This window comes from Aquila chrysaetos, chromosome 10 (genome assembly GCF_900496995.4).
Source record: "Aquila chrysaetos chrysaetos chromosome 10, bAquChr1.4, whole genome shotgun sequence".
Lineage (NCBI taxonomy): Eukaryota > Metazoa > Chordata > Aves > Accipitriformes > Accipitridae > Aquila > Aquila chrysaetos.
Genome location: NC_044013.1, coordinates 38,815,937 through 38,836,033, shown reverse-complemented (window position 1 = coordinate 38,836,033; position 20,097 = coordinate 38,815,937). Strand labels below are relative to the sequence as shown.

General features: G+C 40.0%; 1 protein-coding gene across 5 annotated transcripts in view; it reads right to left on the bottom strand.

Moving 5' to 3' along the window:
* SPECC1 (sperm antigen with calponin homology and coiled-coil domains 1) overlaps positions 1-20,097 on the bottom strand; it is a 102,422-nt gene that overhangs the window by 15,207 nt on the left and 67,118 nt on the right. For 4 of the 5 annotated variants that reach the window (XM_030027414.2, XM_041126581.1, XM_030027413.2 and 1 more), the window contains 5 exons: positions 14,982-15,127; positions 14,678-14,778; positions 13,314-13,395; positions 9,466-9,616; positions 8,376-8,478 (listed from right to left, as the gene is read on the bottom strand). In XM_030027414.2, coding sequence (XP_029883274.1) covers positions 8,376-8,478; positions 9,466-9,616; positions 13,314-13,395; positions 14,678-14,778; positions 14,982-15,127 — 583 coding nt within the window. Of the gene's footprint in view, positions 1-8,375; positions 8,479-9,465; positions 9,617-13,313; positions 13,396-14,677; positions 14,779-14,981; positions 15,128-15,920; positions 19,657-20,097 lie in introns of those variants that run through there. The other variant, XM_030027417.2, reaches the window with a different exon arrangement.

The following is a 20,097-nucleotide window of genomic DNA, read 5'->3' as shown; positions in this document are numbered from 1 at the left end:
GGAACTATCCCCTCTGTGTCCAAGACAGCAGCACAGCTACTTCCTGCCTGGAGCCCTGGTGCAGAATCGCTAATGACCACACTGACTGCTCCCACAGCTATTTCTAATTATCTGTATTGAGAGTTCAGAGATTAGCCATGTCCTGGAATTTCTGGGCAGAGGGGTAGACTGCAGACTGCAGCAGGCTCATGGTAAAGGATGGAAACAAGGTGGGGAGAGGTCTCAACAGCAAAGGATATTAATGGAACAGGCAGCAGGGCTCAGCTCTCTCCCAGTTAAATTCACAGTTTGGAGCTGTTCCAGCTGGTGACCAATCAATTCAGTGTTTTCACTGATTGTCATTGCATCCAGGCAACACAAGGAAAGCGTCTTGGACTTTGGGATGGATAGAATGTAAATGCTATTTTTAAAATTACCCAGCAGGATAGAAAGTTACGCATGAGAGAGCTGCATGGGCGTTCATTTTATCCCTCCAATCAAGAGAGTTGTATTTGTTTACAGGATAAAGCCCCTTATGTGAAAAAAGGTAGAGCTTGGCTCAAGTTATTGGGCTGCACTGGAGAAGCACGTTTATCCACTGGCATCACTGTGAAGGGGGTTTACACATTAGTAATCAACCTGATTATTCCCAACATGCCATGATTTGGCTGCTGCATTTATTTTCCAGACCCAACCCTGGGTCCAGCTGGGACATACAGAGAAACTGCATGTACACTTTCAGCTATAAGTGTGTGTATTTAGAAGAAGAAAACTTTTATTCTGGAAAAAAATTGAAATTTTAAGCCCATATTTTCATTAATTAAAAACTCTCAAGATTGCCCTTTTTATGAGAGCATCTTCCCAAATATTACTGAAACTCATCATCATCCAATGATACGTGATATGATAATCTATATTTTAACAGCTAGGGAAATCAAGGCAATGGTATTATGCAAGACTGCCAAGGTCATAAAGATGGTCCAGAGCAGACTTGGGAGCAAAATTCCTGACCAACTTCTTGTCAATTTTTATTTAAACACAGGATAATCCCTCCCATCTCAACAGCTACTACCGAGACTCCCTTCAACTTTTGCATAGATAGGAAAAGTCTTTCTGAAGTCAGCATCCTCCTCTTTGGCAAAAATCAAAGAAACACAAAGACAGCCAGAAATTTCACCCATTTCTCAGAAACTCACAGAATAAACTAATAACTTCCTGGGGAAAACCCACTGCACATATGTTCTACTTCTAAATGTCAAAATGCTACAAGTACTGTGGCTGCAGAGCTCTTAGTAAGCGTGTGCACCCTCTCATAACAGAAGGGATATGCTAGCGTACGGTACTTTAGAGTAAGTGTCATTGTTCACCAGAGAACAACTTTGTTGCATTAATGGTATTGGGAAATATAAGACAGACAGCTTTTTCCTGCTTGCTCAGCAGGCTCTGGCCATCAGCTTCTAATCTCAGGCACACAGGTTGGTGTGGCAGAAGGGAAATCTTCCCAGTCCTCCCCTGAAGAGAGAGACTCTGCCATGAATGCTGCTTAGAATGAATGGATGGCTGCCATTTAAATCCGGAGGGGTTTTGTTCAGTGTTTTTCTTCATCCACATCACACAAACTGGCAGTTACTTGTTTTGCCATTGATCTTCAGCACATGAGATCACAGTGCTGTGGGAATCCAGCCTTTCCAGACTGCACATAAACTGTGCATAACACCAGATGGGATTTACCTCCTACCCTTGCTGCTTGAAGGCCTCACTTGAAAAGGTGGCCAGAAAACCTGTACGACCACTCCTCAGTGTTACTGCTGAATTACAGAATGCCACCACTTACGTAGTTCTCACGACTAGTTAAATATTTAGATAGAAACCTGGTTAATATTGATATATGAGAGAGATCGATAAAATTTGGAAACATACTGAAACAGTTTTATGCTACTTGTCCACACAAACACAAAAAGTAACATAGAAAGGGTAAGAGAATCACACCCATGCCCAAGTGTACATCTTGTGATTAAAAAACAATTGGGTTCTTTTCTTTATTTCTTTAGGACAGTGCACAGCTGTGCTGGGATTCTCAAGGCTTTAAAACTAAGCTCCATTATATTAGTGTCAAAGGAAGTGTTTGACCGATTGTTTTATGAGCCAAGTCCCAGGAATTATATTCTGCCCAGGTTCAGAGGTTGAGAGGGCTGATCCTGGGTTTTGTCCCATTCAGCTCTTTGATTCTTTACTAGAACTGCTAGCCTGAGCACCAACCGTGAGGACTGTGGTAGCATTTGCAATATAGTCTCTGTTCACTCTCTGTGGTCCAAGGTGGTGCATAACTCAAGTGTTAGTGAGGCAAAGTGCTCAGTCGAGACTTAAGACTGAGACAGTAGTTGCTTAAGTAGAAAGATAACGTCAACTACCCACACTAATGACGTACAAAGAAATAACAGACTTCCTGTTTCTAACTATAACCCTTAGTTTCCAGAATAAGGAAGAAACTGTCAAACATGGACATGTTAATGTATGTACTACTGGCCATGAAGGAGCTTTTGGATCTCCTATAAAGCAGGAATACCCCTGCTTGATGCATTGGCAGTCAAAAAATAGTCATCCTGGCTGGCTGTCCTACCAGCAGAGAGAGTCCACCTCCCTAATGAGAACGCATTGGCCCCATGACCACTTGACCAAAGGGAATACGTTATGTCCTCATCAGCCTATCTGCATTTGTACATCTTTGGGCCACACTTAATCTATGCTGGATCTCATCCAGCCAGCAAATGAGTCAAAAAAATATGAGAAAAACCAGGGAATAATATCATGCAATAGGGCTTGAGAACAAAGAGGATATGGAGGAAAAACCGTCTAGTACAAAAAGAAAAGGAATGCAAATTCCTATGAGAAAAACAAAGCCACAAATACATAAACAAAAAGCTAGCATTAGTCCGAGTTCAAACTGAATACAAAAAGGTAAAAAGCTTTATATTATATCCACCGTCAAACCGCTAGTTAACCAGTCTCTTGCTATAATTACTTGACAAACAGCAAATAATGCAACAGCCTTTATTTTTCTCCCTAAGCTTTTACATCTTTGCTACATGAAGAACGTAGTACTATGCAGAGACACCAACCTTTACATAGTCTGATATACCAGCTTTATGCTTCTAGTAGCAAAAGCAAAGCATTCAGAATTACATTTAATGACTTTTAGGTTATGTTCAGAAGTAATTTGTTTCCAATTTCTGTCTCTCAAGGCTGGAATAGCCATAATAGCAGGAATATTTCAAGGTAGGGCTTTTTTTTCCTCTATCAGGATATTTCATCAGAGCCCTAAAACTATATGTTTTGAGAAAAGGAAGCTTCAGAAAACAATTCACAACTTTTGAGGCAAATATTCAGAGTAGTTGGGCATACAGATATTTGTATTTTGCTAATTTAGACTAAACAATACAATGTCAGAGAGTATCACCCTAAAAATAGTTCCTACATACTCCTAAGCATACTTTCTAAAACTGCACAGTGTTCCTGGGACCTACTGCAAAGTCAAATAACTCTGAGTAAGGCATGGAAACAAATAAATAATTTTCTTCCAGCTTTGCTTGTAGTTGCTAGCGTATTTTATGCAGAAAAATTAAAAGGAATTCTTTTCTCCACTACCTGTACAACACGAAAGCTATGTAAAGATCGCTCTGGTTAGTAGTTTCTCCATGCTGTTGAGATTCCTCCAGATGGTATGAAATCAGATCTGAGGCTGGTCCCGCAAATCAGTAAGACCAATACCAATTTATCAGCCATCTCATATTGGTGTCAGTGCTAATACGGAGCACTACCTCTTTTCCTGAAGATGCCCACTGCCTTTATCCATAAGCTGGTGTAGTGACACTGTCATAGTCAGGGAGATGATATAATGCAATGGCTTGAATGCACAGGTTGGGAATATATGAAATATAAAAATCTTCAGAGGCATAGCTGCCATTTCCCTTTGTCAGTTCTAGAACATTCCTTGTCTCCTCCTGTTTAGCATTCCTCTACTTAAGACAACCGCAGAGGTAGCTTTACTAAAAGAGATGGTGGTTCTTCAACAAGTGGATCCCAAATGGGTCCTGTTAAACCAAATATAACTTTGATAAAAAGAATAATCATGATTGTACATTGGAGAAAAGAGTCAGTCTCAGATTCTCTTCTCCTCTGTGCCATAGGATGGATGTGTAGTGGTTGGAAAAAAACATGAAAATAGTTCTTTTAAGTGAACCATATTCATTAACATGGTAGCAATTCCCTCCCCTCTCTGGAGAGGGTATATGTGGCAGAAACAATAATCCTCAGTTCTAATGATCATGGGTTAAGTGCCTCTTGATGTTCTGTGTTTTCACAATACATCTGTGGATAGTAATAGACTTAATCTAGAGAGGTTTGGCCCCTTGACAAATGGTCTCCACAGACAGCAAACAGAACCAGGGCACTTAAATAACACCACAGTCACTAATGATATGATTATGGAAGGTGATAATGCAACAAGAATGACTCTCAGCAGCTTCCAGGAGTTACAACTCCTAAGAACGGAGCCTATTAGAAAAGAGGCACCCAATTTCTACTTCACACTGTTGCTATGATGTATAATCTTTTTAAATAGATGAAAAAAAACAACCCACAAGATGACAGACAAAAAGCTATTTTAACATAAATACCTTACTCTCAGCAGGCTTTGTGGTTTAAAGGACTTGTGTGGTAATTGAGTTCCAGAGCCACAAAAGCAGTTCTCAAGTCTGGTCATCCCATCACCCTACATTACACACCATGATGTCAACAAATTCAGAGAGGCAGAAGGAACAGTCTATGTACGTCTGGCAAAAGAGATCACATGCCAGTGCACAATTCTTATAGGGAACCATACATTAGATTAAGGGTGTTTTTTTTAAGCTGGAGGTTTTCCTCAAGGAAGTTCTGTACAAAACCACTGAGCCCAAAGCCTTATTTCACCACAATTTTTTTTACTGGTGAGATTTTTTTTAGCACCTCCCCTGCATAATTATTCAAAATTGATGGCCAAAATGCCAGATAACATTCATCTAGGCATTGAAATATGACAATTGAAATCATATGATCGATCATGCCACAGTGTATGCAATCCCACTTTTATATTCTTTTCTCTTAGTCACTGAACTAAGCTTCCTCTTTATTTTCATTCTAGTGATTCTGTTTTCATGTTCTAAATAATTACTCTTTCTCCTTAGCATTCATATCTTTTTGATATCAAATCACTGTTAAAACAGGGATCTTAGAAATGACATAGCAGATTAGAGAAACATAGACGCTTTCATGTTTCCCCTCAGTTACTGTAAACTCAGGCAATTTCTTTTTTTAAAAAACAAACAAAACCCTCCAGGCCACTACTAATTTGTGTTGCACTTCTCTCAACTCCCTCTGGTGTTCTTCTCTTGTTTTATAAGATTGCCTCCTGGGGAACATGCTGAAGTTCAAAGCCAGGGAATGTTCCCACTGTAATCAATGCAAGGATATATGCCAGGAGCAGGATGTAAATTTCTATCTATAGTATAAGCCTTGTATGGATTAAAGCATTTAAAAAGTGCAGCCTTGTGTGCTGGTCCCTAGGTCTTATCCCCAGATACCTTCCCTGGGTCACTAATCCTGAGGAATCAGGGAATCTGGGACATGGGTAGTAGCTGCTACTGAGAGCATCAGTTATTCTAATCCATTTTGCGCATACTGTTTAATGAAATCTGGTATCTTCATAATTTAAACAGAAAGGAATCTCCCTCTTCCTCACCAGCTAGTAACAGGAACTGTTACTAGACCTCAAAGGCAGTACGTTTTCCCACTGAAAAAAGAAGTTTGACACTCATTCCACTGTGTCACAGAGCTGAAAACCGTTTGCATCCAAAGTTATCTGTGGTTCTGGACTTCATGTTAGAAAAAACATGACAGATTATACTGGGATTTGCACAGAAGATGTCTCATAGACAGGGGTATTATCTATGGAAAAGAAGTCATGCACGTCATCAGGGTTCTGCTCGGTGGAGTTCATTACCTCATTTCCACCACTGCAGTGGCTAAGGCAGGAAGGAGGATGACTGACTTTATTCCACTCCAGTTCTTTGTACTCAAGAATGATAAAAACTCCCTGTGGAGCTTAATATCAGCCTTATCGTAAGAGTGCAAGGGTCTGGGAAAAGCAAGTTCAAGAAGAGTTAGTGAATGCACCACAAAGAGCACAATGGGAATGAGAATCTGAGGAAGACTGTCCAAGAGATAATGCCTCTAAACGAAGCAGTGAAGATAGAGAGGCAAGACTCTCACCATAAATCAATACTGTGTTTGTTCTTCAGTTCATCTGACTTTAATTTCTGCCCTGAGATCTTATACTCTGGGTAATAAGGCCCCCCACCACATCATAGTCTGAACTTCTCAGACTCTCCTGGATTATGCAGCATTTGTCAGTGCTTTACCTGCTTGTTCTCAAAAACTGCTGAAAACTCATTCTGCTGCTTTAGAAAGAGTAATGACAGAGGACAGCCATGAACAGAACAAGAGCCTCATCAGACCAGGAACCAAAATGACAAAGTTTTTTCTGAAACATCATCTGGAGAGTCACGTAGCAACAACACTCCAGCAGCCATAGATAGCGCAAAGACTTCCACTGTCCTCTGAAGCATGGACATACTTTCCTCCAGAGACTAATACTAAAAGGAAAAACAAATAGATCCAGATTGCCTTGCATGTCTCCTGGGTGGCCTGCTATCTGATACACAGTTAGCTTCACTACTTGGGTTCAGCATAGAAAAACAAAACTCATTTTCTATTCTATCATGAGGGGAATACTTATCACTCTTGGTGCCAGTCTGGTACCTACAGAATCAGGACAGGCCTCAATATTTGCAAAGCCACATAATAATTTCTAAAAGCAATACATTTAGTCCAGCTTGGGTGTAATGAGAGAAAGAAAACTACAGGCTGACTCTCAGAGAACACTTCTAACAGTGAACTCTGATGAGTTAGACTGTTTTAAGAGAAGTGGAGGAAGCTCACCATATGTGCCATTTGAAACAAAAAAGGGCAACACTGTCAGGAGAAAGTGTTACTTGGGAGATGGGTTTGCTGGCTTAACAGAAGTTGTATTTCATGAATCATTTTCTGAGGACTGGATGGAATGTTCCCCCCCAACTTCAAATCCAAGACCGGGAGAATTTCAGTAGATGACATATAAAATAAATCAACACAGCATAGAGCATATAGTTTCTGGGGACAGTACTGTAGCCTTTCAGGCAGTATCACAGAACTGGAGGCTAAACGCTCACCCTGGCTTTATTCTTTCTAAGGTGTGTCTAAAGTCAAGAGCTTTCTCTGATTCCCGTCCTTCTGTGAAATTGGTGAAAGCCAGATGAATATGCCAGTGCTAAGAAATTACTCAAACTTTTATAGATCAGTTTACTTAAAGGGAAAGCTACTGTCTTTTCTTCTGAACTCCTGCACCCTGCAGCTAATGCTTCATAAAAAGCTGGTTGTGAAGGAAAAAAAAAAAATTTATTATTTACTTTAAAAGATGGACTCTGCTTTTATTAAAGACTTGCTCCAGGGTGCATCTCATGTGGTGATAACTGCTTTTGTCTTCTGCTCTAAGTAACAAACAATATTATTCTTAAGAAAGAAAAATCTCAACATTATATCAAACCAAGACTATCCTGCACACCCAGCATATATCACAGGATGAACTGTTGTCTATAGTTGCCTTCCACAGCTCAGTTACAAGCAGAACCAAAGGCCTAACTCTGCTGCATACAAACACTAGCCAGAGCTTGATATAAGCACAGCAATGGCATACAAGAACTGGACAAATCATTATGCCTGTTTAACAGTGAAAATCACTCTGCAAAGAAATGAGACATTCTCAAGCAGTCAAAACTTGCTTTGTAAAATCCCGTTAAACTGCAGCAGGTTAGAAAGAGTGGGGCCCCGAGCTGCAAACTGTATTTGGTCAAGGCCACACAAAGAAATATTCCTCTGTTTTTACAGAAATGACCAATGGAAAAACTCTCACAACAGCACATCGCTCACAGAAGCCTACAGAAAAAATATTAGAATGTAATTTCAAAAATTGATGCCAAATTGAAGCTGCTGCGCATATACACTCTGTTTCTCACCATCAGTGACCTTTGATGCAGTAAATATTTTGGGTTTTGTATACAAATTACTGATGGCAATGTAACATTGGGGACTGCAGTGTTAAAGAAATGAAGGAAGAGGATGGAAACACCCAGTAGGCATAAACATGCAAAAATCAGCAGACTGAAATACCTATGTTTCTTTGAAGTGACATTGCTTACTGCACACGTATAGGAAAGTGATGAATTACTCTCCAGAGAAAAGTAAAAATGTACCTATTCCCTTACCTGGTAACCTTCAGTCTTCTTTTGGCACCATTTCAACAGAGCATTCCTCTTCGAACCACCATACTCCCGAGCCAGGGCTGCCAGCGGGTCCTTCCTCTCCACACTAATTTGGGGGGAAGCATAATGAAGTAGAAGATAAATATGCTTGAAGTCTCTTATTTTTTACCATATTTACCATATTTTACCATATTTACCAGTGTGTAAATAATATCTGTATGACAAAGCAGAATGGCAGCACAGAACCTAAATGTAAACCAAATTGTAATAGGTTTCAGAGCTTGCATTCTATATTTGCCTTTATATGTGACAAATTCAGTTTGTATCACGGCATACAAAGAGCCGAAAAAATAGCAGCCTATGGATATTCGATGGCATGTGTTAACCTAGCATTTCTGCTATTATTTTCATCAGCTTTACTTAAAATTTTCAAGTAACATCGTTGCTTTACATATTGAGAACCAGGATTTAGGGTGTAGAACTGAAAGAAACTACCTAAAGAATCTGTAACAGCAAATTCACATCCAATTGAGCTGCTGCAGAAAGAGTTCTTGAATAAAATGAAAAATCTCGAAGCTGTATTGCAGTCAAGGCCTCGAGGACAGCTAAAAGGCCAACAATAAAAACACCCATATTGCCTCCACCCTACAGCTTCTACTGTTGGAAATAATGGTGGAGATCAGAGGAAAATATATGTTTTTTTTTCAAGACAGAAGAAAATTATGTGTCCAGCTTCCCCTTAGACCTCAAAGCTTTTAGTTTTTGACTCACCACAACATGCAAAGCTACAGTAGGATAATGAGGGTTGATCACTCGTACACATAATGAAATTCTTGTATACAACTTAGTGGCTCCTGAAACCTTGCTATCCTAATTTTGTCATGATTGCTTATCTTACAGATAATTGTGGTCATTATAATCTGAATTTTGATATCTGGATCTGACACAGCCTGGTAATTCTGAACTGGACAGACCAGCCAGCAGAGTTTCCACTGGAGACAGGGGTCCACCAGATTGAAACATTCATCTTCATACCAGGTAATGCTGTCACTCTTTCCAGTGTGCTGTTTTTCCCAGGAAACTGAGTTGGTACCTGAGTTTGCTTTGGGGTTTCAAGCTGCTAGGGGTAGAGGTAAGCATTCTGCTGCTGAAGGCCATAGGGGGTTTGCTCAGGGATTCCAGGGAGGGGCTTTTACGGAGGTAATGGTCTGGTTTCAGCTCTTCATTTCTCCCCTTCAGAAGGTCTGTGGGAATTAAAAAAAAGCTGTCAGTTTGCAGTCTGAGGAATTTGATTAATCACTGTCCTGCCACCCAGCACACAATATGTAGTCTGTTGTTTTGATTCTAAACAAATGTACTCATTTGTTCATTAAACACACATGGGGCTAGGAAACCTTGAGCAGATTAGAGGTGATCATAACAAGGAATGGCTTTGATGATTTCAACAGTACAGACTGCCTGGTTTCCTGTGATTGATACTCCTGCTGGGGGGTAGGGGCCTCAGGTGAATGAGGGGAAATACCAAAATCTACAGTCTTAAAGGTTCAAAAGCTGATCGCCAGATATCTTCACCAGATGACTGACCAGCCCTAGCACAATAATTTCTTTTCTGCCATTAGCAGACTTGTAACAAGAAAGCCTCTTGTCTCCTGAATACAACCCAGCTCAAGGCAGCAGTAAAAGGCACTTACTATCACATGATGCTTGGCATCCTATCTGACAACTTTGGGAAGTCTCAATATATTCGTAGCAGATGCATCTATATTTTTATTACACGTATTACGTATTTTTATAACATATATTTTATGGTATATATTTATAGATATGTGTGTGTATATATGTATATATGAATAAAATAAAATCAACAAAATTAGTAGCCATAGTATCCAATGTTGATAGGTTTTTGAAGAGAAGCCAAAGAGATCACAGAAATCAAATTATCTCCCCATGCATATGAATCATGAGGTAGAGCAATGTACAACACAGGGAAAGCTGACCGCTTCATTTATGTAGACAAACTGTCAACAAGCCAGGATCTACAGCCAGCACGCTATGAGCTATTATCAGAAATGAATTGAATGTGGAACACAACTTTTTCTCCTCCTTTTCAGTTACTTCCCTATGTTAATTATTAACTAATGCTGAATCACCTAGAGGATCTCAGCTTCAGCAAAGGCTAGTATCACTGAATCAGTCCTAAATTTCTTTTCAGCAGTAGCTGGGGTGTGTGTATCAGCAGTTGCCAGATAAGCACATCCTTCCAACAGGCATGCAGCTGCCCTTGCTTTGCTGGTGTAGTTGTACAAAATTCAGGAGCCATTCGTAGCTGCTGAGAGCTATAGGCATTTCTGCACCTTCTTTCCACAGCATAAAGGGCTGCTAAGTTCCTATCTATTAATAAGTCCAGATGGAAAAGGACAGAATCCAGTCCCAGGAGACTGTCTCCTTTCCAGCAGCTTGGCTGTTGGCAGAGCTTTGCTGCGTTGCATTGCATACACCTTGCTCCATCAGGGTCATCCTTCCTTCGACTCACGTGTCCCTTCTTTGTGTGCACCTTGAATCCATAACAAGAAATAGCACACAGCATACTCTTAAAAAGTCTTTTTGTTGGTTTTCCACTATATATTCCAAATGTGTATGACTATTCCAGCTCCTCATAAAGTTGTATTTATGGGGAATTCCCTCAAATTTAAATAGCCACACCAATCAGACAGGCAACCAATGAATGATTCTTGGGACCATTTTAAATTTAAGAATATTCCACTTAGAGAAACAGATCTACTGCAAAAAGCATATCTGAAACATTATGAAGAGGAATGTAGATTTCTCACTAATTTATAAGGATGGCAAAAAAAAAAAAAAGCACTGTCAAATTGTCATTAACATAATTGGACTGGCTAATGGCATGGTCTAATTAGGAAGTGCTGTGCCAATCATTCAGGATGCATTCATGCATGGTACAGAAAAAGGAAGAAGGCATATAGGTATAAAGGCTATTGGAAGCATCTAGGTGGACAGAAAAGAGGGAGAAGACGAGGGCATATTAGGAGTCATTTGGAAAGAGAAACAGGGTAATAATCGTATGAAAAGTATGCAACGTGATTAAGGAAAATCACATTCTGTTAGCGCTATCTATTTGCACTATTTAAAGAAACCTTGTGGTTACCAGCTTGAATTATACAGTAGTGCCTGAAGTGGTGCAAGTTAACAGCATCCAGTTTTGTACTTTGAGTCTCACTTGCATGAGTAATATATTTCCTTTGACTTATTTCTGGCCGCTAGAAACTCCAGGACAGAACCGGTAAACCTCTGATTCTAAATGAAAAGATCATAGCCAAAGATCAGCTCTCTCTGCGAAGTAATCCATTCTCCTCTCCAACGATGTAACATTTGGGTCATATTAAGGACATCACAGAACCCTGCTGTGATACCGGTCAGATGGAATCAGCCAGAAGATTATTATTATGAAGACTACTTCACTCTGAATTTCCTTGGGGATATTTTTTAATTCAGCGCTGTTTGCATAGGGCTTGGATCAACTGCCTTCTAGGATTATTTAGATTGGAACCAGAGCTATTACAACTTTACAGTGAGTAAGCCTTTGCTATGGATTATTGGAACTAAATTAAACCCAGGTACAAAGAGAAGCTGTAAATACAGGAACTTGTTAGATAAGCAACCATAAATTTTTACCATACAACGGCTAATAAAATATCTGTTGATTTCAACAGATTTTCACAGAACAATTGTCTATGGGTAATAACAGTAATTATCCATGGCCTGAAGTGGGATATTTATTATTAAGGACTGGCATTATATTACACAGTTGACATATGACTTCACTATACAGTAAACTGGTAGAGATTAAAAAGGTCTTATGTTCTGTTTAGGATCATTGTATACTCTCATGCAAGACATTTTCTGGAAACCAACTGATACAAATAAACTCTGTCTGTTCCACTGATAATTTCTGCTTGCTTACCATTTACTCCTGCAGGAGAAGCCAGTACCATAGACAATATGTTATTTGTTTATGCTGCCATCTACCCTATAACCTGTTTTGCTGTTGAGATCCAGTACGTCTTCGTTTTTGAATGATGGAAGGGGAAGCTTAGCAGATTATCTGAAGAGTCTAAAAATGAAGACAGGTTCTAATTTCTCTCCTGTACTAGCAAACTATTGCAGAAAATCCAATCTACCAATGAAGAAGTTGTGACTGATTTTTTTTGTCCCTCCCTGCAGTTTCACTGAGGTTTCACTACAGGAATATAATATTTCATCTGTCCTTAAAAATTCAATAATCTGTTGTTACTAGCTTTGATTCCAATGCAACAACTACGTTCAGGACTAGATAATCAAAAAAATGGGCCCAGAGAAAATGGGAAACAAACACTAGTAGAAAAGAATATTAAATGACAAGAGAACAAAAGCGAAGTGTGAAATAAAAACAAACGCATCTCTTGAGAGCTCTCAAAACAAACTATTTCGAGCCCAAATATGACTGCTCCTAAAACAGTCACATCGGTATCTGAAATGTTTGATGTATTTCAAATGAAGCTCAACTTAAAAACAAATAAACCCTGAAAAGACAGTGCTTTGGACTTGTTCCAGATACATACATATTGAACAAAATCCAATCCTCTCCAGTTCCACAGCATGGATTAGAGAGGTGCCATGGATACTTCGGAATAAAGAAGGCAAGTTTGTGTTGGCAAACCATAATAAATCAGCTATTTTTTAGTTTTCTAAGGCTATGATCAAGTTGGGAATGGAAACACGACATAATTAATAAGCTCTCTAAAACAAAGACTCTGAAGACACTTTTTCATGTTTCCTTTGACCATATGAGAAGAAGAAAAATGGCCCAGGCAGAGGCCAACAGTTAAAAACAAGCTTTTGTTAGTAAAAAGAGACAACATTTTTACATTTACTGCAACTTACCTGCAAGAGGAAGGTCTGAAAGATCTGTGTGTCTGGCAACGCCCTTGCTGGCTGGCTTGGCATGATTATAAACAGAATGTCTCTGTGAAACAAACAAATGTACAAAAGAGAATTAAAAAAATACTAGCCATCATGCTTATATAGGCAAGCAGGAAGAAGCGTTGTTTCTGCTATCTCAAGATCACAAAGCAGATACAGAAACCTTTCAACAAGGTATCAGCTGTACCTAGAGCTGGATAAATGGTCGTGAAAAATAAAAAGACAAAGGGACAATGTTTTTAGCTAGTAATATATTGGTTCCTGAACTATCTCACATTTCTATTTGCACCATTTTTTCTCTTGCCAAACATAGTCTAGTGTCACAAACCCAAAGTAAGAATGCCTGTTCCTAACCCTGCCTCTGTTCCCAGCACCCCGAATAAGTCAGAAGGATTCTTGTTTCTGCAGCCCGAGCACCAGTGTTCAGCATTAATACCCCCTCAGCCAGGCATTAATAGAAGGTTCCCAGACCTCTGTCTAATCCCATTCTTTAAACTTCCTTTGCTGATTCTCTGAAGGAAATGTGCTCACACATTTGTTAAGTAGTCTTTCAAAGTCATCTGATTCTTCAGAACACTCACCTAAACACCCTAGCCTTGCAACTGTTTAACTCAGATTCAGAGAGGAATGTCCCGTTCTAAGTTCAGTGACCACCCAGTCAAAAAACATACAATGGCTTCTCTAGCCTAGAAAAGTTAGCAGACTGATGGTATGCCACCTTCAGCATATGTGGAAATCAGGAAGCACAGTGCATTTGCTTCTCCATCATTCACAAAAGCAGTATTTCCAATAACTGCACCACAGATTTGAAAATTGCTAACAGAAAGTTAATTAACTGGTGCAGTGACAGAAGGAGCACTATATTCCAGAACAGTTATGCTTCAGGAGGAAAAAACCCAAACTCTAAGAGCCCTTCATTCAGCACTGTACGAACTTACTGGATAACTGGGAGCATACAACTTAGAACCTTATTATCTCGTGTCTCTCAACTCACATGCCAGCTACCTAGTTTAGTTTGATGTTTCTTGTAACTCACTCCCAATAATTGAAACCTATTTTCTGGTCAACAGTGATTAAAGTTCAGAATTGTATTCCAAAGAGTTCACATCCGTCCACTGAGACCTCTAAGCTAAAGTCAAAGACAAATTCACTTTGATCCTTTTTGTTAGTACTACAGTATTTGATGTTTCACAGCAAATAAACAGATGAGTTTCCCCTTCCCCTTGTCAACGTATGCATGTTGGCATGCTGAAGCTATGTCATGCTGTAGCAAACACTGCATCTACCCATGTTAAAACTACAAGGATGGAAAGAGCTCCTTGTACCTGCATGGGGGAAACAGCAGCTGCTGGGGCTGTCCTCACTGGAATTCCACTTAGAGGGCTCCTGGGGACCTTGTGAACCGTGATATTTTGTCCAGTGCTACCTGCAAGGAAAAACGTGGAAACATTTGCATTTCCAACTCAACTAGCTCCCTCTTGTCAGAACAGGGAACCACTGGTATAGTTGACACAGATACTATTTATGTACCAAGCACTGACAGAGAATATCCATTAAGAAGCAAGAAGGCAAAAATTACATGTTCACTGCTAGAAAAATTTTTTACTACAAAATACAGTGTTCAAATACCTGAGCATCCTAAATCAAATGATTTTATCAGTGACTTCACAGTGGCAGCAGATTCTGACGGTGTGGGAGATGCTCTGCTAATGCAGACTCCTTGCCAGCGGTTGGTTGTATCTGTCTCTAGAGATTCTACCTCTTCAGCTGTCAGCCTGCAAAGCAGAAATCAGATCAAACTCAGGGGCAACAGGAAGTGCAAGCAGAATAAAGGTCTTTGTATGTAGTAAGGCAAATCTAACAACGTACATCTCTTATTGTAATGCCCAGAACATGGACCACTCATTAGAATGTTCATGTTCTTTTCCTGGAGTGCCTGGCAAACATTAAATCATTGAGTCTAACAAACTTTTCTGCACTGTTAACCATACCATTTCCATTTCCCATCCTCACACAGGATGAAGGATTATCATAGAAAAAGGCAGTTCGATGAGACTTGTGAGTAATCGTCAATAGTTACCTGAAGATGGGCTTTCAATACAGCACAGGGGCCAAGGGGCTACTGTGGTCCTCAGTGTACAATGAGGAAAGTAACCAAAAAGAAAGATGTTAATTTACACTCTATGTTTTTAATTGGTGTGACCACTGCTGGAGTAATTGTCACCAGTTAAAATACCATAATTGAAAATAAAATAAGTAATTGGACAGCGTTCAGATAAGAGCCACAAAAATTAAACCAGAAAATATACCTCATAACGAAAAACTTTGGAAACTCAATTCTTACAGCTTATCAACAAGGACACCTGCTGAACAAGTAAACCCTCAATCACAATCCATAAGCAGTTATATGGGGAATAAAACTGTTAAGTGCTTCATCCTAGCAGACACAAGAATACCAAAATTCAATGGCTGAATGGCTGGAATGAAGATAGACAAACTCAAAATAGAAATAAGGCTCATGTTTTAACAGAAAAGATCATCAAATTACTCCACTGAAAAGAAATTCTGAAGTCAAGATTAGGTGCTGGACTTACAGGAGTTAGTACAGGGAAGTCCACAGCTGTGTTAAAACAGCAAATGTAATCATACAGCGTAACTGTTGCTTCTAGTCATGCATTTTATGGATCTGGCTGACATTGCTTAGCACTGACACTGTACTTACCCAGTAGCTCTCAGGTAGACTTCAAGTGTAATTACCTAGCTTTAGTTTAGGAAAGCTGCAATTACATAGCAAAGCCTAGTCACATAAAAAGAGAGTATTTATACATGACTTTCCTGATCTCCTAGCTACTTAAGAAATGTGTGCTAATCTGCAGGTTCTGAGGTATCATCACTTTTCCCTACTTTTTAGTACAGCAGGCACCAAGAGCTACATGAATACAAAAGCAGAAATTATTTCATAAGAAGGCTGGAGAGCTCCATCCAGAAAGCACCTATAGGGTTGAACAACTTCTGCTGAGCTAAAAATAGGAGTCAGAGTTTTTTTCCTTTCCCTTTTGGCATCACAGTCGACAAAATGCAAGGGGCTAAAGGGTGTCAATGAATAAGAGAATAAGAGTGACTCATGTTTCCATTTTTGGCAGAGTTAAGGAGGTGCTGTCTTTAAGCAGACATTGGCTATTTCTTTGCTAATTGATTCAAGCTCCTTGTGTGCCAGGGGAGCCCGCAGAGGCAGATGGCTAGAGAAAAAGCCATTTCAGTTCCATTCTCCATTTAATCCAATAAGGAGAAAAGGCAGATTGGGTAAGATTCACCAAGCTCTGAGGGAGCCAGTGTTTTGCTAACTTTAAGTTCTACCCTTCACTTTTTCTTCTGTGGCTTCATAAAGCATAAACAACAAATCAACAGGTGATAGCATCTGCACTTTAGTTATACAAAAACACAAAAGCTGAACGAGTCCTGCTTCTAGTAAAGTATGGAGGAAGGATAGATTTCCGCCTTAAGATACGAAGCCACCCAATGCAATCCATTACACTTTCAAGAATTAAATAGGCCACTATGCAAGAGTTCTGTCTAGTTATCCAAGTAACAAGGGTATACACCAAGTTTGTGGAGTATTATCAGCGTAAGAAAGGAACAGTAAATGCCTGTAGGCCAACTGGCAATCTTGAGAACAAAGCAAGTCAGAGGCATGCTCTAGGCAGCCATCACTTCATCAGTTAGGATTTAACTCTGAGAACAGCTCAAACCCCACGGACTAGTCTCCTCAGTCTAGCCTTTGATTGCAAAAGGATGCAAACATGTTAGAGTAACGAGACCAGCCCCTATGCCATGCCACAGAAAAGTCCATTGAGAAATCACATGCCATTATTCGGTCATTGTACAGAGTAATTATGAAGATTCAAGTGCTGGAGCTACTACCGGTTCCAATTTTGTTAGGATGCTTCCTGTAATCTTAAGGCTGTATATTCGTAATAGGCTTCTAAACGTACCCTGAAACAACCTCCTAGATTAAACACAATCACATCAGAAAACCGAGGCCTCTCATGCTGCAAACCTTGGCATGAAAGGTAGGAAGAACAGTGCCGAGACCTATTTGCTTCAACTAAAACCACACATGCCAGCCAACAAGCAATGGAAAGTTATGAAATTTGGTGAGTACCTTCCATTTTTAAAGAGAAAAATCTGTATGATAAGGGGATGCATGTATGTGTACATATATGGGTTTCTTAATAGAGAAGCAGAAGAGTGGGAGCTTAACTTGCAGTAGCAAGATAATTCAGGAGGACAGTATAGGAGAACATGACTTAGAAATATTAATGACAAGCCATAACTTCAAACCAAAAATGACACCTTGTGCACAGAATTTATTCAGCTTAGTATAGCTTAGGCCATCCAAGATGACTAAGCAAGCTTTGCTACAAAAAAGGATGGATTTGAACAAAATGTCATCTACTGCTGTATGCTTTCCTTGAAACGAGAATGAATGGTTTACATAGATAAATGCTGCAAGTGCAGCTGGCTTAAGTGGAGCAGCTCCAGGAGGAAGCAGAGCACTTTAGCCACAAAGGAATTAAAACGTGCAGTCCTTTTCACAAAACCACTGCCTAGTTTCATTCATTCATTGATGAGAGAAGTAGATGCAGTAAGCTTTTCTCTAATGGCAAGAGTTAGGCTCCTTGTTTTCTAGGTTTGGGATACGTGGACAACAGACGACCAACAAGGTGCAAGTCTTTCTGTGCTTAACGTATAGAATTTGGCAACAACAGCCTTCATGTGTTTGTGAAATTTCTAAACTGCTCCAATGACCTCTTCGTTACAGGTGGCCTAGGACCACAGAACCATGTTTTCAGAAATAATTACTCTGCAATCCAGTCTTTGACACAGTTCCTGTCATTGTTGTGAATCCTCCTGAACTCCAAGGAACACAAAGAAGAGACACACAGCTACTGATGCACAGAACAGAAGAGAGGCCAAGGGCAGGCAGCAGACAATTCCAGACACTTAAACATTTATTTGGCACTTCAATATATATTTCTTAAACAAAAAAACCAACATTCAACAGCTGCCAGCACAGAAAAGAAAGGCAACACAAGTGTGCATATATGCATACACTTCAGTAGCACGGCACAAAGGTGAAGGCCATGCCAAAGCCAGGACATCGCGTGGAATTCTCTACTAGCTCAGCCTGCTCTGAGACCAGGCCCTTGCTAGGTCTTCACATCCAGGAGGAAAGGACAGGAATCCCACAGCCAAGACATGAAATTCCAGTCCTGGAATGAATCCTGATGATCTCCTGGTAGAGATGGTGACTTCTGAGTTCCTCCTTAGCATCCAAGTAAAGCTCTCTCCAGGTGTCTCCAGTTGCAAAGCTGAACTTCAGCAAGTTCTCCCTGATCATCATATACTTCACCTGAGTTAAGGGCATGAGAGACTCCTTTCTGAGAGGATATTTACTAGGGGCTTGATATATTCATTTCTTTTCCTTCCCATTTCTCCATCTGCAATTCTCACAGGCAGGACAAACCTCACATGGGACATTCTCTGTGAAAGTCATAGCAGGACATGCTCCTTGGGTACCACCCTGCTTCCTAATAGACACCAAGTCAGACATGCCACCCAGTGGCGAGTGCCTTGTCAATACAACATTAAAAATCTGAAACCATCAAAGCAGCTGATACTGAATAAATAACTTCATGTTTCCATTCAGTTTTCCTGCTGGATTTCAGTAACCTACCGCTCAAGTTTGTGTGTGTATGTATACACACTGATCTGTAGGCATACATGTATTTAGACACACAGAGATAGATCTATGAATATAATACTATATGGAGAACTCATTATGTGTATGCTCATTAAATTTTACAAGTTAGACATACACACTCAGTTTTCTTTTTTGCTTAAGCTTAAAATGGCATGTTTGAATTTCTGTTTCAGGGCAAATACCCCCATCCCTCCAAAAAAGCCCTCAGTTATTTCAGTTCCCCAAATATCTCTGATTACTTCTTATGGCCTAGTCGGCTTTAAACTAATTCGGAACTTTTTCCGCCTCATGGAGTCTTCTGAAGAGAGAAGCCTTCTGAAACAAAGAAATAGGCTCTTGCCCATGGGGAAGAGGTGGACGCGAGCAGCATTCACACTTTGCGATACACTTGACTTTTGCAGGGCAGTAAAAAAACTGGAGGTGCTTTCTTGAATTGAAACTTCCCTTTTTCAGCTGCAAGTTGAAGGTATGTCCTGAAGTGTCTCACAGGCCTGGCTATGCATCCATTCAGGGCTGTGTTAGCTGGTAGAGATCAGGCACCTATGGAGATACAGACAACAATCAGGGAAGTTATAGGAAGCAATACAACGCCCATCCTGAGGTACAGCTCTCTATTTTACAGTTAATCATCCCATCATCACTAAATAAAGGGGAGAGGGGAAAGTGCTGATGGTGTTGCTAGGACAGTTGAAGGAGTGCCTTAACACTCCACTAACTCAGCTTTGGGACGTGATAAGCAAACAACAATACAAAAGAAAAAATATTGATGTTGCTCAGATAGGAAGAAATTAAGTATTTAAAGCCAGGGAACCAATTTCAAAGAACAGGGATGGTAGTGTTCCTCTCTTCTAATCATTTAGGACTATCAATTCAAAACGAGTACCTGAACACACCCAGGCAACTAGAGTTGTTCTACCTCAGTCAGCTTCTGTTTCAGGGTCCTTACACCAAAGGGGATGGAATAATCTCCATTCAGTGGAC